General features: G+C 52.6%; 10 protein-coding genes across 10 annotated transcripts; 5 read left to right on the top strand and 5 right to left on the bottom strand.

Annotated features, from left to right (window-relative positions):
- Positions 1 to 163: 163 nt before the first annotated feature.
- On the top strand, positions 164 to 2,228 carry P170DRAFT_403893 (glutathione synthetase ATP-binding domain-like protein; the record flags this gene model as incomplete). Its single annotated transcript, XM_024846501.1, has 2 exons — positions 164 to 245; positions 298 to 2,228. Exons 1-2 carry the CDS (start codon positions 200 to 202, stop codon positions 2,226 to 2,228), a joined length of 1,977 nt encoding a protein of 658 aa, XP_024708398.1. The 5' UTR covers positions 164 to 199.
- A 703-nt stretch (positions 2,229 to 2,931) lies between these two features.
- Positions 2,932 to 4,901, top strand: P170DRAFT_454269 (uncharacterized protein; the record flags this gene model as incomplete). The annotated part of the gene is made up of 7 exons (XM_024851416.1): positions 2,932 to 3,076; positions 3,134 to 3,314; positions 3,373 to 3,521; positions 3,577 to 3,685; positions 3,763 to 3,902; positions 3,974 to 4,160; positions 4,217 to 4,901. The coding sequence occupies 7 exons, from the start codon at positions 2,932 to 2,934 to the stop codon at positions 4,899 to 4,901; spliced, it is 1,596 nt and encodes a 531-aa protein (XP_024708397.1).
- Positions 4,902 to 5,822: 921 nt separating this feature from the next.
- Positions 5,823 to 7,275, bottom strand: P170DRAFT_348607 (serine/threonine-protein kinase; the record flags this gene model as incomplete). Its single annotated transcript, XM_024843689.1, has 4 exons — positions 5,823 to 6,438; positions 6,503 to 6,833; positions 6,908 to 6,998; positions 7,096 to 7,275. The coding sequence occupies 4 exons, from the start codon at positions 7,273 to 7,275 to the stop codon at positions 5,823 to 5,825; spliced, it is 1,218 nt and encodes a 405-aa protein (XP_024708396.1).
- A 543-nt stretch (positions 7,276 to 7,818) lies between these two features.
- P170DRAFT_462876 (DNA polymerase epsilon catalytic subunit POL2) lies at positions 7,819 to 14,692 on the bottom strand (the record flags this gene model as incomplete). Its single annotated transcript, XM_024852122.1, has 3 exons — positions 7,819 to 13,828; positions 13,889 to 14,028; positions 14,085 to 14,692. The coding sequence occupies 3 exons, from the start codon at positions 14,690 to 14,692 to the stop codon at positions 7,893 to 7,895; spliced, it is 6,684 nt and encodes a 2,227-aa protein (XP_024708395.1). The 3' UTR covers positions 7,819 to 7,892.
- Positions 14,693 to 15,085: 393 nt separating this feature from the next.
- On the top strand, positions 15,086 to 16,191 carry P170DRAFT_434811 (COX20 family protein). Its single transcript, XM_024848806.1, has 2 exons — positions 15,086 to 15,482; positions 15,554 to 16,191. The coding sequence occupies exons 1-2, from the start codon at positions 15,140 to 15,142 to the stop codon at positions 15,808 to 15,810; spliced, it is 600 nt and encodes a 199-aa protein (XP_024708394.1). The 5' UTR covers positions 15,086 to 15,139; the 3' UTR covers positions 15,811 to 16,191.
- Positions 15,852 to 17,131, bottom strand: P170DRAFT_434810 (uncharacterized protein). The gene has a single exon (XM_024848805.1). It carries the CDS (start codon positions 16,942 to 16,944, stop codon positions 16,123 to 16,125), a length of 822 nt encoding a protein of 273 aa, XP_024708393.1. The 5' UTR covers positions 16,945 to 17,131; the 3' UTR covers positions 15,852 to 16,122.
- A 180-nt stretch (positions 17,132 to 17,311) lies between these two features.
- On the bottom strand, positions 17,312 to 19,238 carry sik1 (snoRNP complex protein NOP56). The gene is made up of 3 exons (XM_024845488.1): positions 18,982 to 19,238; positions 17,797 to 18,916; positions 17,312 to 17,729 (listed from the first exon to the last, which is right to left on the bottom strand). The coding sequence occupies exons 1-3, from the start codon at positions 19,143 to 19,145 to the stop codon at positions 17,454 to 17,456; spliced, it is 1,560 nt and encodes a 519-aa protein (XP_024708392.1). The 5' UTR covers positions 19,146 to 19,238; the 3' UTR covers positions 17,312 to 17,453.
- A 197-nt stretch (positions 19,239 to 19,435) lies between these two features.
- P170DRAFT_403880 (chaperonin-containing T-complex subunit CCT6) lies at positions 19,436 to 21,680 on the top strand. Its single transcript, XM_024846500.1, has 7 exons — positions 19,436 to 19,587; positions 19,655 to 19,749; positions 19,803 to 19,824; positions 19,879 to 19,920; positions 19,982 to 20,002; positions 20,058 to 20,231; positions 20,299 to 21,680. The coding sequence occupies exons 1-7, from the start codon at positions 19,546 to 19,548 to the stop codon at positions 21,520 to 21,522; spliced, it is 1,620 nt and encodes a 539-aa protein (XP_024708391.1). The 5' UTR covers positions 19,436 to 19,545; the 3' UTR covers positions 21,523 to 21,680.
- Positions 21,681 to 21,739: 59 nt separating this feature from the next.
- On the bottom strand, positions 21,740 to 23,224 carry P170DRAFT_434807 (putative histone acetyltransferase (MysT1)). Its single transcript, XM_024848804.1, has one exon. The coding sequence runs from the start codon at positions 22,918 to 22,920 to the stop codon at positions 21,799 to 21,801; it is 1,122 nt and encodes a 373-aa protein (XP_024708390.1). The 5' UTR covers positions 22,921 to 23,224; the 3' UTR covers positions 21,740 to 21,798.
- Positions 23,225 to 23,516: 292 nt separating this feature from the next.
- Positions 23,517 to 26,753, top strand: P170DRAFT_454263 (RNA recognition motif domain-containing protein; the record flags this gene model as incomplete). Its single annotated transcript, XM_024851415.1, has 3 exons — positions 23,517 to 23,935; positions 23,988 to 25,431; positions 25,480 to 26,753. The coding sequence occupies exons 1-3, from the start codon at positions 23,717 to 23,719 to the stop codon at positions 26,751 to 26,753; spliced, it is 2,937 nt and encodes a 978-aa protein (XP_024708389.1). The 5' UTR covers positions 23,517 to 23,716.
- Positions 26,754 to 26,975: the final 222 nt, after the last annotated feature.

Raw genomic sequence — 26,975 nt, 5'->3', positions numbered from 1 at the left:
GACCTGGACATTAGGGCTCTTGGTACGGAGTACTCCGTACGGAGTAGCATCGGAGTAAACCTCGGACTAGCTGTACCAGTACCTAGCACGCCCATGTACTCCAACATTGGTATTAAATACCCCTCCAAAGACCCTAGCTTTCATCCCCCCGAACCAGATCCTGCTGAGACTCTATCTTTTCTCTCGCCTGCGCTACAGTATGTCTTACAGTTGCACCTTAGCTGTCACCACGCAGTCGAAATCCGGTAGGTTTGCGACCTCTTGTTTCCTGCACCAACCGGTGTCTGACAACGCCAGACTGTTTTTCATGCAACTGGAGCAAGGCCGACCGAGTCGTTGGCGTTGATGGCCAGATACACGAATCTCTGAACCTCGTACTTCGCCCCAAGCCGGCGGTCGTCACTCGCACTTGGACCGGCAACGACAGCGACGCATCGGTGGTTTGTTTTGACGAGGGCGGAAGCGACACCCTGGGCAATGTAACGCCGGAAGCCACAGGCTTCATCAGAACCGCTATTGACAAGAGCGACAAGAGCAAGAGTTCCTCTATCGCGTTAAAGTTCATTCTGTCTACAGTCAATGGCTACGTCGCTCGGTCGGACTTCTTGGAGCAACGTCTAGATGGGGTGGAGCATGTTGCCTGGGTGGTAGGATTTCTGCGTCCGCGACAAGCAGTCACAGCTCCTGGGACCCAGGGGAGAGGAACAGCGCAGACTCTGAGCATGCTTATGTCCATATCTGTGGGAGCAATTCTCCTTAACAACAGCTCCGACCCTCACGACGCGCTCCGCAGCGTCGAAGAGGAGATATGCAACCGCATTTCGTACCCGTGGGTTATTTCTACACCGATCGTGCAGAAACGCCTGGCATGGATAGAAGGTCGCAAGGATGCAGACGTGAGCAGGCGCATGTATGAGGCTGCAGCGGCGCTGGGAATCACCTTGGTCATCATTGACAAACGGGGACATTGGCTGCAGGATGACTACGGCCCATACGCTCATCTCCGAGAAGGATTCATCCCTACAGACATTACTGTCGATGACGGCTTTGTCGATAGAATTGTCACGGCTGTCCGAACCTACGATAAGCCTATTGACGGCTTGATGACGGTGAGCGACGCTCGCTTAATTGGGGTGGCACGAGCCTGTGAAATTCTTGGGTATCCAACCTCTCCGTCGTCGGCCTACGCCCTATCTGGAGACAAGTATCAGACGCGGATGATGGAGCCAGATGCGCATGGAGCATTCCGAGTCTTTGGCACCGACGAATTGAGACAGGTCCTGCAGTCCACTGAGGTTACCTATCCTCTCATAGTCAAACCATGCCTGGGATGGGGCAGTCAAGCCGTTACTAAAGTGTCCACTGAAGACGAGCTGTTTCAGGCGGTCGCAAAAGCATCCGGATGCCACGCGCTTACCCCCCAAAAGCGTAGTGACGCGGTTGTTGAGCCATACATCGATGGCCCCGAGCTCGATGCGAACTTTGTCTTGTTAAATGGAGACGTCGTGTTCTGTGAGATTAGCGACGACTTCCCGAGTCCCGGCGACGTGGACGATAAGCAAAGTCACAACTTCGTGGAGACTATCGTCCAGATTCCTTCTGCTCTCCCACCGCATGAAAAGGAAATTATCCAAAATGCTTTGCATCAGAGTATTCTTCGCCAGGGGTTCATGACAGGTACCTTTCATTGCGAAGCTCGTTTACAATATTCGAGCCACGAGTTCCGAGCGGATGAGGACGGTTTTGAAGATTTGTATCCCCGGAGTGATATTCCCTGTCGTGGAAAAGATGCACGCGTGTACCTTCTCGAGATCAATGCCCGTCCAGCTGGATATCTGGAGACAGTTGGTGTCAATTTAGTATACGGGGTGGATTACTTCGCCCAGCAAATGCTCTTTTCTATCAACGATGAGGCTCGGTTCCGGGCTTTATGCCACCCATTTTATCACGGTCCCCGATACCATCTCTCAGTACTCATTCTCCAAGAAGACGTTGCCGGCATCATGAAGACCGAAGATGCAGGAGCGGAGCTGCTCCATCGGTACCCCAAACTGGCATCACACATTCCTCTGTACACAACAATTAAAAAGAAGGGAGACAAATTGGTGGGGCCAAGGTCAAGTGAGGTACATTTTGTTGCTTGGCTTTTGGTCACGGCCGAAAAGAGACGTGATTGCTTAGGTTTGGTAGACCAAGTACGCAGCAATTTCTGGTACGAGGTGGAATGAACATCCAATGAATTATACATGCTTTGATCAAGGAACCCGGGTACATAGGCGGAACTAGCTGTAAACTTTTATATCCTACGCATTCCAGTCTCTGAATAAACTGGTAATGCTACCCTGTTGAGTAGTAATGGTTCTAATCAGGCCCTGCCTTCTTTTCTCAGGACCTCAATAACTGCACGATCCATAAAGTGCTACCTTTGTACCCTGCAATTTCTGGGACATTTCCCTGCGCAAGTCCCTCGATTGCCGTTGCCAATGCCTCGCATTTGCATATGCAAAGATACCAGACCAGAGTGGACCTATCTTAGCAAGCCCGACTGCGGAGTAGATATGGGCTAATGACCCCTGTTAGGTCTTGCCTAGGCCGGTCAGCAAGGACCAACATGCTGATGTTTCGGAGTACAAAAGTGCCATCGGACTTACCGCTGATGCGACTCGGAGTAGGTGTCGGAGTGACGGCCAGCTGTCACATCGATCACAGTCTCCTTTATTTAGCATCATCCTCGGGCGGATAAACAGGTACTGGGCTTTCAGTCTGACCATCGAGCTTTACCACACAGGCAGCGCTATCGGGGCCCATAACAGACTGTAGCTAGTTTGGCTGTGAAAGAGTTTCAGTGGACCTTCCTGCTGTTCTTTCGCTATGAAGAACCAGCTTGATGGGACAAACCAGTCTGTGGCAACACATGAGGATGGAACTGGGATGCCCTTCGAGCCGCGAAATGCCACCGAGGAAGAGATCCAGGCTCTTCCAAATACAGTCGATATAATTCCACGAGCTGTCTGGGTTGTTACCATAGCTGCTGCAGCGGAGAGATTCTCTTTCTATGCCATCACAGCTCCTTGGCGTGAGTTGAAAAGCAAATGATATACATGGTTGCCATAATAAGGCTAACAGGGACTAGAAAACTACCTACAGAATGCGGCCAGTGACACAGATCTCCCTGGCGCACTAGGTCTTGGGCAAAGCCTTGCTACAAACATCAACAATGCGTTCTTATTCTTTGCTTACATCACGCCTCTACCGTTAGCAATCATATCTGATCTTTGGCTGGGTCAATATAAGACCCTGTGTATTAGCTTAGGGTATGTCTCTCTAATAATACCCTTTCTTAACACTGTTAAATAACTGATCTAATGCCAGGTTCTACATATGCGGTACTACTGTGTTAATCGCAACATCTCTTCCAACCAGCCAGCAAAACGGCGCCGGTGTTCCTGGGTTAGCCGTCTCCATGGTTCTAATTGGTCTTGGTGTGGGTGGCGTTAAAGCTACTATCTCCCCTTTTATGAGTAAGTGCTGTTTGCATATGTTAAAGGGGGGGGATGTATACTTATATCACACAAGTTGACCAGTATACGAACGTCAAACCGCGTCTTCTCCAAAGCAAAAAGGGCAGCTACGCCATCGGTCAAAGAACACTGACTATCCAGTATATATGTAATGTCTTCTATTGGTATGATACTATGTCTCCTTTCTATCCAAGACTTAGAAAGTTAGAATTAACAGAGAAAATCCATGTTACTAAATTAGGGCTACTAATATTGCCGGATTATCTTATTTTGCATCAACCTTCTTGGAGAGAAATGTTGGATTCTGGGCTGCCTATCTACTTTCTCTATGCACTCTTCTTCTAGCGCTTGTGATCCTCCTACTTTGGGGGAAACATGTTGGTAAGAACCTCTTTATCAGTCTGGATCTCTCATAAACCATGCACGCTAAAAAGAGCTTTTATCTGATACAGTCAAAATACCACCTCAAGGGAATATTTTGCCTCAGGTAGGGAAATGTCTTGCGTTTGGAGCTCGCAATGGCTTTCGGCTAGAAAGGGTGCGGCCATCCTACCAGCTCGAGCACTTTAACAGACTGGTGCCCTGGACCGGCGCATTTGTAGACGAGATGAAACGTGGGATCATTGCTTGCCGAGTAATGTAAGTGACCTGTGACGCCGGGGCTATCGGCAATTATAACTAATGCATGTTTGAAGATTCTCCATGGTCCTATTCTATCTCTGCTACAACCAAATCTCTACAAACCTTGTTTCTCAAGCCGGGTCGATGCAGCTTGGTGGCTTTCCTAACGATGCCATCCAGGTCTTAAATCCCATTGCCTGCATCATAATCGGTCCCATCATCCAAAACGGTCTTTATCCTATTCTGTTAAGGCAGAATATAGACTTTGGTCCTATTGCACGTATTACTGCGGCTTTCTTTCTCATGGGAGCCTCGATGGCTTATGCTGCGGGAGTTCAGCAGCTTATCTATTCGCGCGGCCCATGCTATAACATGCCGTTGAATTGTCCTGCATCTGATGGAAGAATTCCGAATACAGTCAGCGTTTGGGTCCAGGCGCCGCAATACTTGATTCTAGCCGTGTCTGAGATTTTCGGCTTTGTGACGGTCTCTGAGTATGCGTACTCGAAAGCACCTACCAACATGAAAGCATTGGTCCAGGCCCTTACCCAGTTCACGGCATGTATTGCTTCAGCTGTGGGCATGGGAATCTCCCCGGCAGCCAAGGACCCACACATGGTTATCTTTTATGCAGTGTTGGCGGGTGCGACAGCCGCTGTATCGCTTCCTTTCTGGTGGGTCTTTGAACAGTATGATAGGATTGACGAACGCCTGAACCGGTTGGAGCAAGCGGAAGAGGAAGCCTCCGGAAATCCCTGAAATGTGCATACACCGGTAGTTGGACCGCAGGGATATTTTTCATGGCTCCGTTCATGATTACCTTAAGCTGCTCAGGGTGTGCCCAGGTCTACTTAAGAAATAAAAAGTGGCGACGGATAAGCATTGAAACAGACAGAGAAAGCCTCGTCTCATTTAATCCATGCGCCGTCGCTGGGCGGGCTCATTGCCGACTACGACGGATACCGCCCTCTTGTCTGGAGGTGTGGGAAATCGGAGAGCAACAGGGAGCAGAACGAAGGAACTTTGTTCTTGCGCTTCCGCCGGAGGCACCCATGGCAAGTAACTATCTGAGGCACGACAACAGCACTCGCAGAGCTATGTCCCTCTATCATTGAAGAGAAGGCCTTCATTCCCTGCCCAAGCAATATCATTCTGGAGAAGCCGTCTTTCTATCTGTGTATCAATATCTAGAGCTGTTTCACCACTATGTATTCATCCTGTCCTGTACTCTCTCGAACCGCATTTTAAAGTAGGCTATAGCAAGAACAAACAAAGCGAAATAGCAAGAAGATCTGCCATCAATCGGCAGATAATTTGAGGAATAGTATTACTTTAATTCCATCCTTCATGCAGTTTTCAAGGGCCCGCTAAGATCTCTCATTTTAATTAACCGTAGCTACAGTTGAATACCCTCCATAGGATATAGTCTAACTAACCCAAATTTACCGAGAGCTTTCGAGGCGTTAGGATCAAAACCTTGCCAATCAACTTTGCTTTAATATATCTGGATTGGATTTTTGAGGACTGATGGTTTCGCTGGTGTATTCTCGAGAGTGGGTAAATATTGTCACCGACGGGCTGGCTGGACCCAGAGGGGCTCCGGGCGGGTGAGATCCTCCCAAGTTTGTATGGCACTAGATATGGCGGGTTGGGTATCTCGTATACTCATCTACGGCACTTTCATTTCTTCACAGCCGAACGGCTCCACAGCCCTGCCACCGTCTCCTTGACCCGTCTCTCCTGCGCCCGGATCTGCTCCTCCGTCTGCCCGCGCGCGTTCCCACGACTATCGATCTCCATGTTCCCGTCGTGGCCACGACCAGGCCCCCCGCGGGGCGGCTCCTCCTCGATGATCTCGTTGCCGTTGACGCGCTCGGGCTTGGGGTCGACGCTCATCATGCCGTCCATCATCAGGCCGCCGCCCTCGCGCAGCTTGTTGATGGCCCGCACGGTGTCGATGGCCTTGTGCAGCGTGCGCCGCGCGTTGAAGTTCTTCTTGACCGTCGGCAGCAGGTCCTCGCCCGTGCCGGACTGGTCGGCCATCGCGTCGTACGGCGGGTTCACCCACAGGTGCTGCAGCGCCTCGTGCGCCGTCATCCGGGCATCCGGGTCCACGGTGAGACAGCGCTTGATGAAGTCGCGGGCGTTCTGCGACACGCCGCGCCAGTACTCGAGCGGCGTGAACGAGTAGTCCGCTGCAAGGATGGCCTGCATCTCTTCCAGGTTGGAGTCGCGGTCGAACGGCGTGTAGCCGCAGAGGAGGAAATAGGTGATGACACCGACGGCCCAGATGTCCCTTGGTAGATGTTAGCCACGGATGCTACCACTCCAACGTATGGAAATGAATAGAACAAACATACACTGGCTTTCCATGGCCGCTCTTCTTGAAGATCTCCGGCGCCATGTAGCCCGGCGTACCGCAGGTTGTCGTAAGAACGTGGAACTGCTCCTCGTCCATGATGCGGGACAGACCGAAGTCGGCGATCAACAGGTCGGCGTTATCCTCCGGCGTGCGAAACAGCAGATTCTCCGGCTTCAGGTCACGATGCACGATGCCGTGATCATGCAGGTAGGCGACGGCCGACAGGATGGCGCGAATGAGGTCGGCAGCGTCGGATTCGAAGTAGCTGCCTTTACGGCAGATGCGATCGAAGAGCTCTCCGCCCAGCGCGAGGTCAGTGACGAGGTATACTACGTGGGCAAGCAGCCATCGTCAGTATGTCTCTTCCTAAAGAAGTCGCCCCCCACCAAGCGAGCGAACGTACAGTTGTTCATCGTCTCGAAATAATCCACCAGGGTGAGAATGTTCTGATGACCCATCGAAACCCGCTTCAAGATCGCGATCTCATTCCGAACCTATTGTCATCACACCGACAACACCAAACCATCAGCCTCTATGCGCTCCAGTTGACGGATGCAAGTCCCGCCCAAAGCCTCCAGGAATCTTAAATACCATGTGCTCCCGCCCCGCCATCAGCCGCTTGTTGATAACCTTCGCGGCATAGTAATGGCCGGTATCGATGTGTACGCATTCCTTCACGACGGAATAGGAGCCCGCTCCTAATGTCTTTCCGGTCTTGTATCGGCAGGGTTGGACCTTCGGTCGCTGGGCGGCTTGCGCTTGTGACGCCATTTATCGGGTGGGCTGATGCCGATGAAATTCGGAACTGCGACAGAGAGTTCGGTGTTAGAAATATGAGAGTTTTTGGGGTTTCAAGGGGTTGCCACGAACGAGGTCTTAAGATAAGAATCTCACAGATTGGGACGAGGACGGTCGCTCGCAATGATGGTTGACGATAATACTTCGGGTCTCTGCGACGGGATGGCGGGGTTGTCGGGGTGGCTCTGAAAATGGATGTGTAGGTGGAAGGGAGAGGTAGGGTCAGAGCCAGGAGAGATGAAAATGCTGAAAAAGACGGAGCAAATGAGACCGCGACCGACCAAGGAACGAGGTGTCAAGAAGAAGCCAGAGGAGAGAGAGAGAGAAGACCGAAGAGAGGTGGGTTTGAACTTTGGGAACTCCGCGAGTTGATTGGAGGCCTCAGGCGCGGAGATTGTAGGTTGATCGATCACATTTACTCCCTCAGACTCTTCCTCGTATTTATATTATTGATCTCAGGGCAAGTAGTCAATGCTGTTATTTAATTATACTGGATATAGAGCGCCCCAAAACGCCCGGTAATCCGTCCTAACAATACCGATGCCAATAATAATCACGCCATGAGTTTACATACATACAAAAGCCACCTTCTACATGCGCCCAAGAACCTCTTCAACCACCCCCTGCAGTAACTTCAGCCCGTGGAACTTCGCCGCGCTTTCCAGTACTCGCAGTTTCTTTTCGATCTCCGCCCGGTCCATCGTGGCCACCCACGAGCCGCTGCACGAGCAGTGTTCCATGAAGTCGCTGACCTTCAGGCCCTTGCATTTCGAACACTTGAGATCCTGCGTGTGCCATGCAACGATCATGCCCTGAACCTGACCAATCAGGATCTCCTCCTGCGTTAGTCGATCGTATTCGGTCTGGCAGAAGGGACAGCGCCAGGGTTTCGTGGCCGCCTTGCTGGGGTCGGATCCGGGCTCTGGAAGGACGTCCTCGTCACGGCACAGGTCGAGATCGCGGATCAGACAGCAGGCACCGCAGGTGAGTTCGGGGAGCTTGAGGCTGGCGGCCGGGTTCTCGAATCGGCCTTCTTTGCTAAACTCGCGCACTTCGAAGAGGGCGAGAAGCTCGCGACGCAAAAGACGCGTTTCGAGGGTGGTCGTCTTGGACAGACTCAGAACCTGCATCAGTAGCTTCACCAGCTCCAACACGGGGTTGCGCTTCTCGTCGTTGGGATTTGACAGGACTCCGGGAAGCACGGGGAATGCGTAGTCGGATGCGAGTTCCGGATGAAGCATTTCTTCTCGTTGACGGCGGATGAGTCCCGAAATCTGTTTCTTCATCGGCTTCGAGAACTTTTCGGCCAGAACAGCCGAAATCTCCTCACTGTCCTCGTCGTTCGGGCGGGTAAGGGGGATCTGTGTCGGTCGAGGCGTGGACGAGTCGGCGTTTTCGGGGTGTTTGATGCCGTGCATCAAGTCAATGTATTCGACCACCCAATCATTGAAAATAGACTGCATGGGGCCTGGTAGGAAGCGGCTGAGCTGCCAGTGCATGACGGTTTCGAGGTCCTGCTCATCCGCTCCGGTGACCTCGCGACATCCCTTTCCACCGTAATTGTACTCATCATACCAGACGAGATAGTCCCAGTACTCTTTAATCTCCAGGTCGATGAAGTGGAAGGACGGGTTTGCCCGAATCGATTTGAGCACGTACTGACTGTACGCATACGCATTGCCCACCTCCGTTTTGGTCGTCTGGAGCAAAAGACGAGTTGAGCTGGCGAACACAATGTTCGAACCGACACGTCTGAACTCCACCATGAGTCGCTGGAAGGACTTGCGGGACAGCATTCGCACGTAGTGGTGCAGGGACCGATCGTAAAGACACGACATTGGACTTTCAACCCATCGGATCAGATGCTGCACCATGATGTCGGCCATAGTGTTTCCATCGCAGGCCTCGGTCCACCAATGCTTCACCATCTCCCGCAAGACAACGGCGCCGGCTGAAGCGAAGGCTTTTTCGGAATAGAGAACGCCTGCGCCATTGGTATCAGCAGGAGCATCGGAGCCAGCCAAAAGCGTATCGGCCCCCTCCATTTCGCTGATGATGGAGGAAGTCAAGATCGTGTTGATGGCCAGATTGCGAACTTCCAGTTCAATGCACACCGTGTCGTAAGCGCTTGGAGCATTGACGGATGGCATGGAGACCTTTTCTAACGGACCAGCAATGTCATCTTTCTCGTAGCCCGCATGATCAGGCCTGGGGCTTGGAGACCACCACAGAATAACATTGTTCTGCTGAAGTCGCCGAGCGTACGAGACGTCGATGAGATATCGGGGATCGTCACTTTCCAGATTGCAGAGAGGAACATCGCCATATCTGGCAAGTAAAGTCAAATGCTGGATCCAAGCAGAGAGATACAGGAAATGAGTGACCAGCCTCCGAGCGATGAAGGACTGCCAGCCCAGCGGTGGAAGATCCATATCTGACACTTCGGGCTTCACGGGAAGCACAGGATAGTCTCTCAGGATGGGGATATCATGGCACAGACGATTCCGCTGCTGCGACTGAATAACCAAGATGGATGGTTGAGTTTCATCGCTCTTGAGCTTTTTGACCAAATCGCCGACCTCTAGGTACGCCTTTCGTTTGGTCGTGACCTGGGTCGTCCTGAAGTGGATCTTGTCCGGGTACTCAAATGCACTCTGAGTCTGATCCCCCTCCATGTTCTGCTTCCTGCGCATCAAGAGCTCCGAGTAGATCTTGTCAACATTGGGCAGACCCTGAACATCTCTCGTCCGGTTCAGAATGACGATATGCGCCTCGCTCTTGGCGGTGGAAAAGAGAGCAAATATCTGTCTATCTCCAGAGGTCACATGGTACAGGTAATGATAAACCAAGGGCGTGTTCAGAAGATACGGCTGCTCGGAGGTGGTACGACACAGCGTCGAGAGGTCGAAGCCACGGTCTAATCCCTCTCCAAGGACACCACGCTGCTCCTCGTCGAAAGTGCAGACACTTCCAAGCTTCAGAACGGCGTGTACGCTTAAGGGGATACCCTTTTCGTAAACACCCTCCACACTGGGATGTTGCAGAAGCAGGTCAATCTTATCGGCCTCATGCAAAAAGGTCTCCTCGGATAGTGTCAATTTGAACAGATGGACAGAAGGGTGTCCATTTGGTAACGTGTGGTTGACCTTCTCGACCTCGCAATCCGGAACGTCGACATCCGGAAGCGAGTCTTGCTTCAAGTTGACGTAGATTTGCCGTGGGACCTTGACGGTCAGGGTATGGACTTTTCGGTCGATCAGGACGAAAGCTCGCACAATGCCAGGTCTGGATGTTTCCGCCAGTTGTAGCACTTGCCACGTGCTGATATAGAGCAATTCGGCTTGGTTTCTGAACAGATGACTCAAAGCATCTGTGCCAGTATTGGCCCGTTCTCCGAAGAGCTGGCGACGGCGAATACGGGCCTGCTTTTGGATCTTCCATTTCTGTTTCTGGTATTTCAAGAACCCAACATAATCATCCTCCATCGGTGGCATCTTTGCCGGGAGACTGGCGAAAGGATCGAGTGAGGTTTTTGTATGACCTTCGGGAAGTTTTCTCTTTTGCGAGACCTTGCTGTTCGGTGACGATTTGGTCTTTTGTGTCGAGTTTGCTATCGCCTCGTCCATATCACCCGGGTGCTGGACCCGGTGATCAAGGATATTTGTCGATATATCTGTCAGCGGGTTCTTTTCGGACTTTCCGAAGAGATCGGTCATCTTCGTCTGTTTGAACTTGTCATCCTTCTGGTTGATCCTGCGCTGGAGCCAGTCTGGGTGAGCCACTCTCGGAACAGGGTTGCGGATCTTTTGGAGCGCAGCCGGGATCGTAATGAGCTTCTGCACCACAGATCCCAGTCGTTCAAGGTAGTAGTCCCAGTCGATCACACTGCGAGGGTCCATGTCCCCAGGATCATCCTTCAACCACTTCCTCAAGAAAAAGCGCTTCACATTCTCCTCGGCTGAAAAGATGGTCACCGGTATAGCTCGTTCGGTGACAGGCGTGTTCCGAGGCCTCGAGGATATGATATACTTGCAGTTCAGACCCTTGTCCTTGACCATTTGCTCTCCCAGGAACTCCGCCAAACGTCGCGCGGTCGTGATGGAAGTGGACTTTTGGTTGCCGTATTCCTCCAGGGTTTTGGTCATACTTCTGTTCTCCGAGATCAGATCGATGAGTTCCTCGTCTGCCAGTGTCGATCCATGCTCGTAAAGTACATCCAGCCATCGGTCGGCTACTCGAGCGACGGCGCCGTATGTTTCCTCGAGTGTATTCCCTTCCAGGAAGAACTTGAAGATCTGGGTTTGGAAGATCTTGATCAGTTTTAACTCTCCTCGTCGCTTGACTTCGAACCCCTTCAATTCGGCAAGAGATCCATCATGATTGAACACGGCATAACGTTTCTTCAAGTTCTTGTCCTCCTCCTTAGAAGTGGGCAAGATCATTGCCTTGTAAGGCCCGTCGACTTCGAAGAAGATGGAGTTGTCGCTGTGTGTCTCGTAGCGGAAGGTCTTCGGGTCAACAAGAGTCTGATATTGGTGGTTGGTATAGCTGCCGTGGACGAGGTAGTTCAGCATGACACAGGGGTACGAGATCCCCAGTTTCTTTCCATTCTTGAGGGTGAAAGAAAAGTTCTCGGGGAAAGTGCCTGGAAGCATACACCAGATACCGTCTGTGTCAAGCTCCAGCGGCCGTCCGATACGTTCAACGAGCTCTCGGGCCATTTGGATAATCCGAGCACCTGTTAAACATGTCACACCGGCCATCTCTAAGGAGTACCATCGGGATCCCTTTCTCATGACGTAACCGTAGAAACTGTTCAGAATAACCTTGTGGGCAAGTTGGAGAGAGTCAAAGAGAATGATCATCTTCTTTGCTTCATCTACCTCGGAGGTGGGAGCACCAGATGATTTGAGAGAATCGGCCTTGCCCTTCCAAACCTTCTGCTTGCCTTTGAAATCGTATCGTCGGTCTCGAAAGTCGCGGACGGTGTCGACATAAAACGGGTTCTCACGTTGACAAATGATAGCCTCTCGCACCATTGTCTTGCTGTCGTGGATCTTGTGGTAGATCTTTTTGCTGTAATCCTGCAATCGTTTCTTCACTATAGCGGCTTGCTCCTCGACACCCATTTCGCTGAAGAGGCGCATAGGGCTGTTCTTGGTTTTGCCGGGGAAACGCTCGTTTGAAACTGCCTGTCGAATCATGTTGTACTCATCACGCTTAGCCGGCAGAAATTCACCTCGCCACGCCCACGGCATTCGTCTATCACAGGTTTTGCCCGGTCGATTGAAATCACAGGCGGCGCAATTCGACTCTTGGATCATGGAATCTGGTTGAAGTCGGTTTGTAACCATGATGTTGGGATACATGGAAGCAACATCCAAATGGTAAATGAACGGCACTTCGTCTCGGGTCGGCTTTTCTCTTAGGTTGATCAAGCGTTCTGCAATTTGGCCTTTCACCTCTTCATAGTTGACAATATCGTCCATCGACTTTTTCTCCTCAACCTCGATACTGAATTTCAAGGCTGCATCCAGGTCGCGAAGCAGTTCGTCGATAGCCGTAGGATCCACGTTGAAACTGACCGGGATATCGCTTCGGAACACACCAGCCTCAAGACTCTCGACGTGACCTCCCACGTAAGTCTCTGACTCGAGTAGATGACCTTCGTAGAAAGATTCTGGGCTGTTTTTGTGTTTGTTCGGTAGAATGATTTCGCCTTTGTAGGCTTGGACCATCAGAAGCATCTCACACAGGGTTCCGGTTCCTTTGCGTAGCGTGTCATCCGGGTTGAGAGGAATAATTGTGCAAAGCGAAAAGATGAACGGGTGGACGTATTTCATATACAGATAATAGGTGGCGACGGCATCGGAGACTGAGTATTCGGCCAGGGTCTGCGGGCGCTCACTTGCATACGGCGTCATCAATTCCGGGTCGAGCTCATCGGGATCATACCCAAGTTTAGCAACAGTGACAGCTTTCAAACCACGACTTCCCTGGGGAAGATAACTGTCACGGTTGACCCAGGCAAAACAGTCCATATGCACGCAGTGATCGCTCTGGTAGATGTCCTCGCTGTTTTTGCGAAAGCCGATTTCCGTGTACATGTCGATCCCCAACACGCTCGCTCTCGCTTCAACGAACGGCCAATCGAAAAAGTCACCGTTGTACGTCGCAATGACCGTCGGCTTGGCGATTTTGATGTGTTCAAAGAACCGCTCGAGAACACCGCGTTCATCAGGTTCATTAAAGATTATGAAGGGTCCGTTGTATTCCGGCTTCGGCGTGTACTCGAAATCATTGATGTCCTCGGATACGATCTCACGGTTGGTGATGAGAAACCCTTGTCCGTCGATCATGTAAGATATCATCATAATCTGGTCGATGACCGAGTCGGGGAACTTTAAAGGGAGTTTGGTTGTCTCAATATCGAAAGCAAGCACGACCGGATCAGCTCGTTGCAATCGCTCTTCTATGCAATTCAGTGAGATGACCCCATGCTTTGCCTCCACCGTGTACCATTTTCCTATTCGGATATCTAAACGCAGTCAGCCACGAACTATGCATCAATATGCGCATCACATACCTTTATCGATCGCCACTCGAACATGGTAAGGAACATCATATTCTCGAATATCAATTATAAAATCACTCGCTTGCGTATTTCCATTAGATCGTGCCTCATTAATTAGTTCGTCATCAAAGAGATCAAAGCCCACATTGGCGCTGGTATCGTTCAATTAGCCTCAATGTCAAAGAGGATGGAAAAAAGCCAAACTAACCTTGAGACCTCCACATAAGTATCCATCACATTCACGTTCTTCTTATTCTTCTCGGCCAAAGGTAGAAGCGTCTTCCGCACATCCAAAAGATGGCTCACATTCGAGAAGTTCAGCTGGAGAAAAGTTCGTCGGTGGCCCAGTAAATGGTTCGGCAAGTTGAGATCCTCCCTCTCGACTCTGGAGATTTTCTTGATCTCGCCTTCGAACATGCGGCGACACCATTCCTCCACCTCCATTTCATGTCCCTTCTTGACCGCGATGAGGAAATAAGGATCGTACTCGACCGTCGCCTTGAAACTTCCTCCATCGTCCTCCAGGAAGTAGTAGTCCACACCCGCACGTCCTCCGGGGATATTCGAGTCTTCTATCGAGGTGCTGTGCATGTTGATGAGCCATCCGACTCGTTTTTCGCCGGCCTCGAAGCGCGGGAAGCCCAAGGTCTCGTCGATGCTGTTCGCCAGGCGGATGGCCTCGAATTTCTCATCCTGCGAGGTGGCTTCCGTCGACCGGAGCGAGGAGAATTCGACAGTTTTGGTTCGTTTCGGATTGAAGGACGCAGCACCGGACCGGAACTTGCTCCCATACTTGCTAGGTTTTCGGACAGGCATTGCGACGACACGCCCAGCGGCCGGGGGCTAGAGATCACTGCAAGATGGCAGGAAGGGCCTGGTTCAGCATGAGACGCGGGGAATTTGTATTATTACAGAGCAGCGCTGAGCATAACTGGTGATTCTCGGGGCTGTCTGGTGTCAATGAACGGGGAATGGCAAATTGGCGACCAATGTAGTGCCGTTCAATGCATACTCAACGCCTGCTGAGAAACCCAAGGTTTGAGCGCCATTCTCGGGTGTCGCCGACGCGTTCGCGTTTCCACTATACGCGTACCCCGATTGGGACTAGTCGACGGTATCGGAAAAACCACCCGATCCTGGAAAACTGTCAGGCGTCGCCGGATCATACGATTATCCGGTCTTTGCTTGTTTCCCGCAAAGAGTCTGCCGAAGAAGGCGAGGAAAGCATTCGTCGATTGGACCAGAATCAGGACATTCTACGCCATGGCGGAAGATACGCGGGACTCGACAACCTCCGGACCCAGTCCGACCCAGAACGGAGAACCCACCAACGTCGAAGACCCTTCGCAACGCCCCAAGCCGAAATATGAGGCCAAATCGCAAGTCGGCAAGCTATGGGATGCATTCGGGAACCCCGAGGAGCCCGTGAATATGCTTCCCGGGCCAGGTTCGAAGGGCGGGAAAGACGTTACGGTCACCGATGCCATGAAGTCCATGTCTCTGAAGGAGGCTACGTCGTTCTATAAAGCGCCATGCGCCCGCGATTCGTTGCTATTGGGAATTGGAGCCGGATTCGGCATTGGTGGGGTGAGGGGAGTGTTAGGAGGTAAGGAAACTCCCGATACAGTGCATTCAACATCACAAGCGCTCGGTCATTAACTCTGGCATTTAATTTAGGAATGCGCGCCATGTGGACAGCTTGTAATTGGGCTGTCGGGGCATTTGCTCTCACTTCCCTCGCGGCCCACGAGTTCTGCCAGCGCCGCCGGGTGCAGGAATTGGATGGAATGAAACAAGCGGTGGATCTGATGAAGCAATTGAAGGAGAAGAAGCAACGAGAGAAGGAGCAGAAGATCGAGCAGGCCGCACGGTTGGCCGAGGAGGAAAAGCAACGGAAGAGCTGGACTAACCCCTCGAACTACAAGTTCTGGTAGTACCTTTTGCGCATCGCATGGAGTCATGGAGTTTTGCCGGGGTCTCATTATATCTGTCGCATGGCATGTAAAGTACATATCTCTATTTGGATGGACTCCAGTCTGATTAAACTTGTATAACAATCGTCATCGCGTCATCATGCTCGCATGTCAATATCAATAACGCCGCTTTCTACACAATGCCAACTCCGTTCAATCGTATATTTCCCCGGGCGAACATGGTCAGAATGCAAGAGGAACAGAACACATTAGTAGATGATAATGCAAAAGAAAGAAAATGAGACACCCCAGCCGCAAAATAATGAGAAGATTTCAGACGTCAAACTTGACTTTCTTCTGGATAGCACCCTTCTGAATCGTGCGGATTTTGTCCAGTTCGACCCCCTCTCGTTTCTCCCTTCGCCTTTCTCGGGCCTCCCGGGACTCGCGACTCCTCCAATCGGTGATTTGTTTCTGTCTTTTTTGTGACCTGTTCCAAGCCATCGACGCCGTCGGCTTGAACCCAAGGCCGTTGATCCCGTATCCATCATCGCTGGGATCGGTCGGATCATGACCGGTGATCTCCGAATCATGCCATGTGAGAGGGTTTTCGGGCGGAGTGTGAGGGGGCGGGGGCGATCGTCTTTGACTGCGCGGTCTCGCAGCTGCCAGCGGGTTTCGTTTCTTGCGAGGGCTCGCGGAAGCGGATTTCTTCGGCGATATGTCCGGTACGGCAGGATTTGCGTTCAGGGTATGTCCATCGTGATGCAAGTCACGATCACGCTCGACTGTCGCCGCAGAAGGCCCACTGGTCCAATCTTGACTGGCTGGGGCAGGATTCGACGCCGCCATCCCATGATAGTCGGGACTGGTCCAAGATGTGTGCAGGGGCTGGGCCATTGGCGCTTGGTCGAATCGGCCATTCGTAAATTGCGGTGTGGATAGAGGATCCGCCCGTATAGCCAATTCCCCTAGGCGACCAGCGACAGCGGCTCGGGGACTATATCTCCCCAGATCCTCTTCCTCTCGGAGCCGGGCTTCGGGAAGGCTGTGAATGGAAACATTTGATGGGGAGGAAGCACTGTAGATGTCGGAATCTTCGGATGGTGTTCTTTGACGTTGAGAGCTGAATGTCATCGGCGCGCTCGTGGGCATCATCGTTGCGCGGGGCGAAAACTGAACGTTGGGGGCATGGCATGGATCAAATTTGCTGGGGGGTAGATAACTTCAATAATTCGAAAGGATTTCAGCGTTTACCCTCGAATAATGAAGAGGTCATTATGACTGAGGAATTGCAGAGTCCATTGCGGAAAGCGTGAAGGGGTAGGTTGTTGAGGGGAACCGTTCGGGTGCTTACAGTAGGTCTCCGCCTAGACTGGCTCTACGAAGTACCTTCGTAGCGTAGGTAGTTGTTACTACTACATTATAGAATACTGGGTGACTCTACGGCGTATGCATCTTGAAGCGAAAGCCTAATATATCTCAAAAATATAGCAAGTAAAATGAAATAAAAGAAAAAGCTATAATTTTTAGCACGATACAGGCCTTAATCGAATAATTTACAAATACCCAGCCCGTCAGGTCGTGAAAATGGAAATCAGAACATAGATAGTATCAAATCAAATCAAAATCAGCCCTACAACGCCGCGACAATATTATGTCCTTTAGACCTTCGACTTCTTCTTTTTCTTCTTCTCGGAGGAGTCCTCGACATCATCGGATGATTTCCGCTTCTTATCCTTTTTGTCAGAGTCGTCGCCAGCCTCGGACTTTCTCTTCTTCTTCTTCTCACTCTTCTCACTCTTCTCGTCCTTAGACTTCTTTTCTTTCTTGTCCTTCTTCTCCTTCTTCTCTGGCTTCGCGTCGGCATCCTCCATCTCCTCGTCGCTCTGGTCGGCGTCGACGTCAATATCGGCCAGAAGAGCATCCATGGCATCCTTCTGTGGGGGGGTTAGCATTGAACCGTAGGTAAATTGGGGGGTGTGGGAGGAGGAAATTAAAACATACCATGGCGACTTCGTTCTTGGTGGGAGCAGCACCAGTGGCGTAGAACTCCAGACGCTCCTCGACCTGCTTCTTCAAGACCTCACCGAACTTGGTCGTAGGCTGCTCGGAGAAGTTGTCCAGTCTCGAGGCGATGGAGCACTTGTTGGCCAAGAAACGAGAGATACGGCCCTTGTTCTTGGGACCGGCGCGGCCAATGAACGAAGAGTGGTACAGCAGTCCGTACTTGGGCGTGTTACCCTTGGTCTTCAGGGCACGGAAAAGGGCCTTCTCGGCACCGAGAATCTGCACGGTGGAGGCCGGGTACTTGGACAGGTTGGTCAAGCTGCCGGCATGCGAGATCAGACGAGCACCGACGATCTCTCCAATCAAGGCGGCCAGGTTAGGCGCAACGACGCTCATCTTGGAGATCAGGTAGCTGTGCAGAGATTTGCGGTAGTTGGACAGGCTGACGACTCGCTGGGCGAAAGAAATGACGTTCTCCATGTCGGTCTCGGAGATCTCCTGGCCCATACTGTGCTTGGCAGCGTCGATGATGCTCTGGGCAACACCCTCGTCATCCTCCACCAGGGCGGCGATGTCGTGCAGTTTGTCGTCGTCCAGTTCCTTCTTGTCCTTGACGAGCAGGGCAATTTGCGCGTAGCGCTGGTTGTCCGAGACGATCTTGATCAGTTCGGGGAAGTGCCACGAGTACCATTCGCGGACTCTCATGGAGAAGGTGTTGATGGCCTTGTCGAGCGAATCGAGGATAGCGATGGCCTGGATGATGTGGTTGTCGTCACGCTGAACGGAGAACTTGACCTTGGCACGGGAGTAGGCGTGACCCAGACCAAGCTGGGCGGTGTTCAGATCACCCTCGCGAAGCTGCTTCAGAAGTTTGTGGGAGTGGAGTCTGACTCCACGGAGCATATCCTGGACGACTTCGCTGGTGTCACCGGTTTCACAGTCGACGAAAGAGAAGGCCGACTTGATGCTTCCGGCCAAGGCCTTGTCGGTAACACCCAGAACAACCTTCTTCTTCTTGCTGGGCTTGGGCAGGTTCAATTCCAGGAAGTTGATGAGCGTGTCCGAGGCAACACCTTCGGAGATGTCGTTGATTTCACTCAGGGCCTGCTTGTTGTTTCTGGGGACATGGTCAGTCGCGGCGCACAATCGAGACACCCGGGTCCAGAGGGATTGAAAACGTACTCAAACGGCAGAAAACTGGCCAGATCGACCATCTTTCCAAACTTGGCCAAGTCATCGACACCCTCCTGGACTTCCTTGAGGGAATTGCCCACGCTGTCGGCCTGGTGGGTGACCTTGAAAAGCGAGTAGCCGACAGGGCCCTCGAACAGCAGGAAGTCAGCCATTGCGAAATTGGATTTCAGGCCGAAAAGAAAAAATTCAAATAGATCAGCCGCCAAGTAGACGCAGTCGAGCCGTTCTACTTTTTCAAAATCCCGAAGTCTGCGTGGATGACTTGCCGTGGATCGACGGGGGGACGTGGAAAAAAAAGGCTGGAGGCAGAATTCGAGCGTCGAGCCGTCGGAGCTCTTTTTTTTCTTTCGCGGCGGCGCTAGTGCGAACAGACCGAATGTGGGCGTTTTGCCAAAACTCGCCCTCACCGCCCTCGCCGGCAAACACCACCAGTTTTGGTCCGCCGCGGGCCTCTTCTGTCGCTCGACAGCGCCGGCAAGCCTATTCTGCTCGACGGTTTCTCTTTTTTTCCATTCGGGTTTTTGCTGGATCTTGTTCATCAGAGCTGCACAAATGTCTGCGACGCAGTTACTCAATCCCAAGGCCGAGTCGAGGGTATGCCATCCATTACCCCCCCAGAAATAGCCCCTCAGTGATTCCACGCAGACTAACCAGCACACAGCGGAGAGCGGAGGCCTTGAAGGTGAACATCAGCGCCGGTGAGGGTCTTCAAGATGTTTTGAAGTCCAACCTGGGTCCCTCGGGGACGTTGAAGATGTACGTTTTTCGGCTGTCACCTGGCTATACTACTCATCGCTGACAAAATTTAGGCTGGTCGACGGTGCAGGCGGAGTATGAACGGTCCTTGAGAAATTCGAAAGTCCAAGATCTAACCGATTGATACAGATCAAACTGACCAAGGATGGAAACGTGCTGTTGCGGGAGATGGTAAGTGACCCGATTCCCCGCTGGAACGACCTCAATGGGCAATTACTGACTTCGTCTGCAGCAAATCCAAAACCCGACTGCCGTAAGCTATCTTCCATTCGATACACCGTCTTACGTTCATAACTGACATGGCAAAGGTCATGATTGCCCGGGCTGCGACCGCACAGGACGACATCACCGGTGATGGAACGACATCCGTGGTCTTGATGGTGGGAGAGCTCTTGAAGCAGGCCGACAGACACATTTCCGAGGGTGTGCACCCTCGAGTGATCACTGATGGCTACGAGATCGCCAAGAACGAGGCTCTGAAGGTAGGCACGGGTCTGGGTCAAGGAATAACGGTCACCGTGCAACAGCTAACTCGAGGTTGGCATATAGTTCCTTAACCAATTCAAGATCGAGCGGGCCATCGACCGTGAACTGCTGCTTTCCGTTGCCCGTACCTCTCTCAGCACCAAGCTCAACAGTGCGCTTGCCGAGAAGCTCACCCCCGATATCGTTGACGCCGTACTCGCCATTCACAGAGCCCCTGAGAAGCCGGATCTGCACATGGTCGAGATCATGACCATGCAACATCGGACGTCGTCTGACACGCAGCTGATCCGCGGTCTGGCTCTGGACCACGGCGCGAGACACCCGGATATGCCCAAGAGAGTGGAGAACGCTTTCATCCTGACGCTCAATGTCAGCTTGGAGTACGAAAAGTCGGAGATCAACTCTGGCTTCTACTACTCCAGCGCCGAGCAGAGAGACAAGCTGGTGGAAAGTGAGCGCAAGTTCGTGGATGCCAAGTTGCAGAAGATCGTGGAGCTGAAGAAGGAGGTTTGCGGCAACGACCCGAAGAAGAGCTTCGTCGTCATCAACCAGAAGGGTATTGATCCTCTGAGCTTGGATGTCCTCACCAAGAACGGCATCCTCGCTCTCCGGAGAGCCAAGCGGAGGAACATGGAGCGTCTCCAGTTGATCTGCGGTGGTGTTGCCCAGAACAGTGTGGACGACATGACGCCCGACGTTCTTGGCTGGGCTGGTCTGGTCTACGAGCACCAGCTTGGAGAGGAGAAGTACACTTTCGTCGAGGAAGTCAAGGATCCCAAGTCAGTTACCATCCTGATCAAGGGTCCCAACCAGCACACCATCGCACAGGTCAAGGATGCTGTCCGCGACGGTCTGCGGTCCGTCTACAACTCCATCGTCGATGGCTGCGTGATCCCCGGTGCCGGTGCCTTCCAGGTTGCTTGTGCCGCCCACCTAACAGACAAGGTCAGCAAGACCGTCAAGGGCAAGGCTAAGTGGGGTGTTGGCGCCTTTGCGGATGCCTTGCTTATCATCCCCAAGACCCTTGCGGCCAACTCGGGCCACGACATTCAGGACTCCTTGGCGGCTCTGCAAGACGAGCGAACCGCCGGCAACACCGTTGGTCTGGATCTGAACACGGGTGAGCCGATGGATCCCGTGCAGGAGGGTGTCTTCGATTCTTTCCGTGTGCTGCGTAACCTGATCGCCTCGAGCACGGGTATCGCCTCCAACCTGCTCCTATGTGATGAACTTCTGAAGGCCCGCCAGATGGGCAAGCAGGGCGGACCCGGCGGCATGGAGGAGTAATGCATTCGTTACGTATAGACCGCGGTGTAAAGAATTTGGGAGAGGGTTTGAATTCGGATATGAGGTTTAAAAATAGTCTTACGTTTTAAAATGTACGCCATAACTGCAGATAGTCAAGCCTGCGGGCATTGGCCAATGCTAATTTTCCCTGACTGAACACCGTCAACGCGACCTGGTGGGTAGGAGAGATGAACACGGAATATATATTTATACATTGCCCGTATCTGGGTCGTTTATTAGGATATTTTAAGCAGACTGCTCTATAGATACAAAACCTCATGCCGTGAGATACTCATCATCCTTTTCCACCTCTTTTTCGTCCTGTTCATCCTGCTCCCCTTCTCCTTCCTCGTCAGAAGTCAGACTAACCTCTTTAATGCCTTTGGGCGCCCACTCTCCAACAAATCCATCGTCTTTAATGGGGTCGTCCAAGGTAGTTTTGTGAGCCTTTGCCCATTCTAGTATTTTTGATTTCCGTATGATGACCGGCTCGCTCTCATCGGGGCCGTCGGTCGACGTACGGGGCATCTTGCGTTTCTTGGATGGTGTCGCCGTCTCAACGGCCCCCATTCCTTTCAGTGCCGTGATCACATCCTCCGTCAGCATTCCCGTCGCCAGTCCGATATCCTGAACCGTCATAATCTCATGGGGTGGTCGCTTCCGAGTCCCCTTGGGAGTTTTCTGTTTTTGCTGCGGTGAATCCTGAGCGTCTCCGGACTGAGCGTCCCGCAGGAGTATATATCTCGCGATCCGTTCCTCCCAGAAGCGACTGTAGCTGCGACTGCCCATTTCACTCAGTGGCTTCTCCGGACCGCCAATCAAGCCGGGGTCGTGTTCCCAGCCGCTGAGCTTGTAACTGACGCCCATCAACAGCTTCCCGAGCTGCTTGTGCTGGTAGGGCGGAAAGACCAGTATGCAGGCCAGATTGTTGGCGTCCCAGGAGAGCTTCTCCTTCGAAAAGAAGCCCAGGACATGGTAGCTCGAATCTTCGGGGTTGGTGTAGACGAGAAGGTAGTAAAGGAAGGAGAAGACGTCGAAGAACACGGATTTATGATCGAGGAACAACTTGGCAAAGAGCGACAGGTTCTGCGCATACAACTTGTTGTATTCCCCGTCGACCTCCCAGACCGAGTAGCCGCCGTGGTCGTAGACTTTGGAGCCGGGGGGCGTCGTGCGGTGGAGGCAGGCCCGCGTGTGGTTCGCGTAGGCGTCAGCGTCGCACGAGTAGCGGAAGCACCAGCGACACACGTAGAGCCGGTCCGTGTCTTTGCTGACCAGATCCTCCGGGTAGATGGACTGGTACCAGGTCTGGAAGAGCAGGTCGCCTAGCACGACATGCTTGACGTTTCGGGTGACGGCGGGTGATTTCGCGTGGGACAGAGGGTTTTTCGGAGCCATTGAGCACCTGCTCAGAATGGGGACGGGGGGCAGAGAATCCAGGGAGATCCTGCTAGCAAGCTTCTGGTGTGGAGGTAGTTTCTCCGAGGGTAGGCCATTGGCATCGAGGATAGTATATGTAGTAGGAGGTATGTGTTGCGAGGGCGTGTCGCGTCAAGGATTAACGAGAGAAAGCTGAATAGGATCAGAAATCTGGCCAGTTCCTAGAGGTCAGTGAATGAAAAGTGAATGGATCGTATTGTATATACTATAATGGCGATTGGGAAAGAAGAAACGGCGACCTAGAAGAATAATCCAACCAGAGTCCTTCCCCAAAGGCCGCGGAAGAAGAAACACCTGAAAACTCAGGACTTCCACCAACGCCGTGACCTGCTGACTCAGCTACAGGCTACCAATCAGAGGAGCCTGAGGCCTCGTTGTCAAAAACTGGTTGCCTGAATTATGTGGCCACCGCCGTCACCGACGGGAGCCCCTCCCGGTCTGCCTGTGTCTCGTCGCTTACTATTGGCGCGAACGGAACGGAGTACGACGACTGCGAGTTGCCATCCGCTCCCAGGCAACAGTCAATACAATCTCCTTATTACCTATCCCTCCGTCCTCACGTTGGATCCTGCTGAGACGAGAGGCTCTATTCCATCTCCTCCGTCTACTGAGAATACCATAGTTCTGTTTTTCTTCTCCCTCGATAGTTTCTTTCCGTTGTTTCTTGGTTCAAACTATTTGCCTCGTCTACTTGTCGACCGGTCCAGAACTGCGCCTTGGTTTTCGGGCCTTTTCTCCACCGAAAACCGTCAAGATGTTGAAGTCATTTCAAATCAACGATCTTCATGGATCGCCGTCCTCTTCGTCGGAGAATATCGAAGGGACAAGCAGTGATGCTCTCCAAGACACTTTGTCCACTCGACGCCGTCGGGGAATCGTCGCGGTCTCTGAAGCGCAGTATAACGACATAGCTACTTATCATCCCCGCGCTCGGCTGACCTACCTTGATGACGATGATGGTGAACTTATCACGGTTAGTAGTATAATACTCAGGTTGTGTTTTCGTTTCTGATAGCGATCTTTAGGTTGGATCATCGCTCGAGCTTTCGCAACGTCTAGATGAACCGGTCCCCGCCTCAGCCCAACAATACTCACTCCCGCCACCCTCAGACCTCGAGCCGATGCATGTATTCGATATCCGGCGCTCAAATTCAATCATCGAGCTGTGGAAACAGTACGAAAACAACCCACACGGAGAGAGTGCCCCAGCTGCAAACCATATCAGTGCGGTATCGCCAAACAGCGAACCGTCTCTTCCCAGTGTCGAGAATGTCGGAGAGAAGACTCAAGGCGATAATGAAGCAGCTGGTCCTGCCGTGAGCCATGAGGCTGAACCCCTCATGGCTGCATTTGAAGCCGAAATGGCCAAGATTCTCAGCTCTCCCGAGACGGTGAATGAGAGCCCTGCTCAACAAGACACCGTTGTCCCTCCGACAGAGGAACAGACTAGGACGCCAGCCGAAAGGCTTCAAATCCCCACCGACAGTTTCGTCAATGCTGTGCAGAATTTGGTCCATGGCGCCGAAACGCTGAGCTCTGGGGTTAGATCCAGACTGCCAGAGATCGAGCGACAGCTCCAAAATGCTCACAGAGCTCTTCCTCCATGCCCGGTCGGATCTTCTATGCAAGTGGCGCTCACGGCCTTGGATGGTCAAGTGAGGAACTTGGTCAGTGCAATCAATAACGCTTCGACTGCGGGGGGACAAAATCCAGCAAACATGTTTTCGAGAGAGCTACCGACCGCCGCAAATACGGTCGAGAGTCTACGGAGCATGGCATCTGAACTTGGCCACATGGGTCATACTTTATTCGAGGCATTCGAAACCGAGCTTGGATGCAACTCTCAAGAATCTCAAAATCAAGCGCCGTCTGCCGTGCCCGATACGTCTACCACTGATGCTGCAGGCCCAGCACATGCGGATGATAATAATGCCCGCACGGAGACTGCAGCCAGCACCGCCAGTGCCAACCCCACATCAGCACCTGCAGCTGCGAACTTGGAAAGCGAGAAGGGAACGACGAGTTCGGACAAGGCGGAGATTTCGCCGGAGCCGGCACATTCGCAAGACCTGGCAGACGCAGAGCCTGTTTCTCAACCTCTGGCTCATACTGATCGTAACCCAGTCCCTGATATACGATCGGATCATCCATCTTTCCCACCACATCCACCACACCATCTACCACCTCATCCGCCGCACCATCCTCCGCACCATCCTCCTCACCATCCGCCTCATCATCATCTACCGCATCATCTACCGCATCATCCTCCACCGCCCCCTCCTTTCGCTCACCTCCATTCTCAATTTCCTTTTTTCCCTCCTCCTTCACGCCCTCCTTTTGCTCCTCCTTTCGCTGTCCATCCCGGAAACGGCGGCGAGACTCGGGCCGGTCACTCCCACTCCACGCCCTCTTTTCTTGCTCCGGCTCCGTTCCCGCATCGACACCCCGGGACATGGCCTCTCGCTTTTGGTGAGTGGCCTGGTGGCGCCGGCGCTCGTAGAGCCCCTGGTTACGAAGAAAGACCGAATCCCTCGTCGCCCGATCAATCTGCAAAGACGGCCTTGTTCATCGGCAACGTCGGGTACAACGTCAATGAAAAAATGATCCGCGATGTTTTTGCTGCAAAGGGATTTCTGGTTGATGTGCTCCTCCCGTTGGACTCGGTGACACGCAAGCATGCAGGCTTTGGTTATTTGCATTTCCATTCGGTCCATGCAGCAAAGGCAGCACTGGATGCCTTGCAGGGATCCCTGATTGACGGTCATTCCATCAATCTCGAGTTCAGCGATCCGTCGCCAATCACGGCACTGAACACACCCAACGCGCCTCAGCAATCGTCTGCTTCCCGCCATGCGTCAGGTCCCTCGGAGCTTCAGGCCCCTCGAGGAATGGAGCAGGCCTCAGCTGAGCGGCGGCGTTCTGCGAAAAGCGGCAAATCATTGCCCCTTAGTGTGGCAGATATGTGCTCTGTGAACGGCAGCGCCCGGAATGAGTCCTCTAGCACGAAGGACTCGGACAGCTCGGAGCGACTCAACGCGCTTTATCCCTCGCTTGTGCCCGAGAGCCCCTTGAAACGCTCTAGTACGAACGCTGGTACCTTGACGACTCCCGCGGCTCTAATCCAACCAATGGAATGGGAGTCTCGTTTCCCTCCTGTCTCCCAACTCGATGCCCATTTCTTCGCCGAGCAACGTCGAGAGGGAGATCCGTCTTCCAACTCGACGCCTCGAGCCGAGCCGACTGCTAAACAGGGACCTGTTGGTCGGTCTGTGTCTCCCAACGTGCCCGGCGCTTTCCCGGAAGCTCGGAGGCCATCTGTGACGGCACCTGCTCCACCAGCAAAGTCTTGCGCGCCTCAGCAAACAAGCAATCACAACACAAGCGCCGAAATTCCTCACTCGCGCCGTTCGAATACTATGAGGGCGTCTCACCCATCTCGGAGACACTCTGGCCCCCGGAAGTCTATTTATGAGGGACCATGCTCCGATCGATCGTTGAGACGGCGAGCTACCGAGCGATCTTCGCTTCGGTCGGGCTGGTCCTCGCATCCCAACACTGGCAACATCCAGCCATCGAGTGGGCGCACTGCCCCAAGAGAGACCTCTCGATTCGATGCTAGACAGCGCAGTATTGCGGACTGCGTTTCCACCTTGGCCAACTTAGGATACGGAAGCTCCGAAGAAGGTGGTCTGCAGCGCATTGGCGTATATGCAGCCGCCGCGGATGGAAAGGTCTCTGATGCGATCGATATGATTGAGGAGGAGCGTAAGGCGTATGCGCAGCGACGTTAATAGTCATAGTTTTCATGCTCGGAAATCTTGGGCGTTGAACTTTTTTTCTTTTCTTTTTTTTTTTTTTTTTTTTGGGCGTTGGTACCTGGTGGTTTTTGCTAGCGATGACGGTGCTTTTTGCGTGGACTACTCCTGAATTAACTAATTAATTGCTATCCTTCTTAACTCTCATCATGTTCACGTAGAGTACTGAATACTGATATGGATCTGCTGAATCATCGG

The sequence above is a fragment of the Aspergillus steynii genome (genome assembly GCF_002849105.1).
Source record: "Aspergillus steynii IBT 23096 chromosome Unknown P170scaffold_2, whole genome shotgun sequence".
Taxonomy (NCBI): Eukaryota; Fungi; Ascomycota; class Eurotiomycetes; order Eurotiales; family Aspergillaceae; genus Aspergillus; species Aspergillus steynii.
The sequence above is the reverse complement of the archived record's forward strand: the minus strand, read 5'-3'. Positions and strand labels throughout refer to the sequence as shown.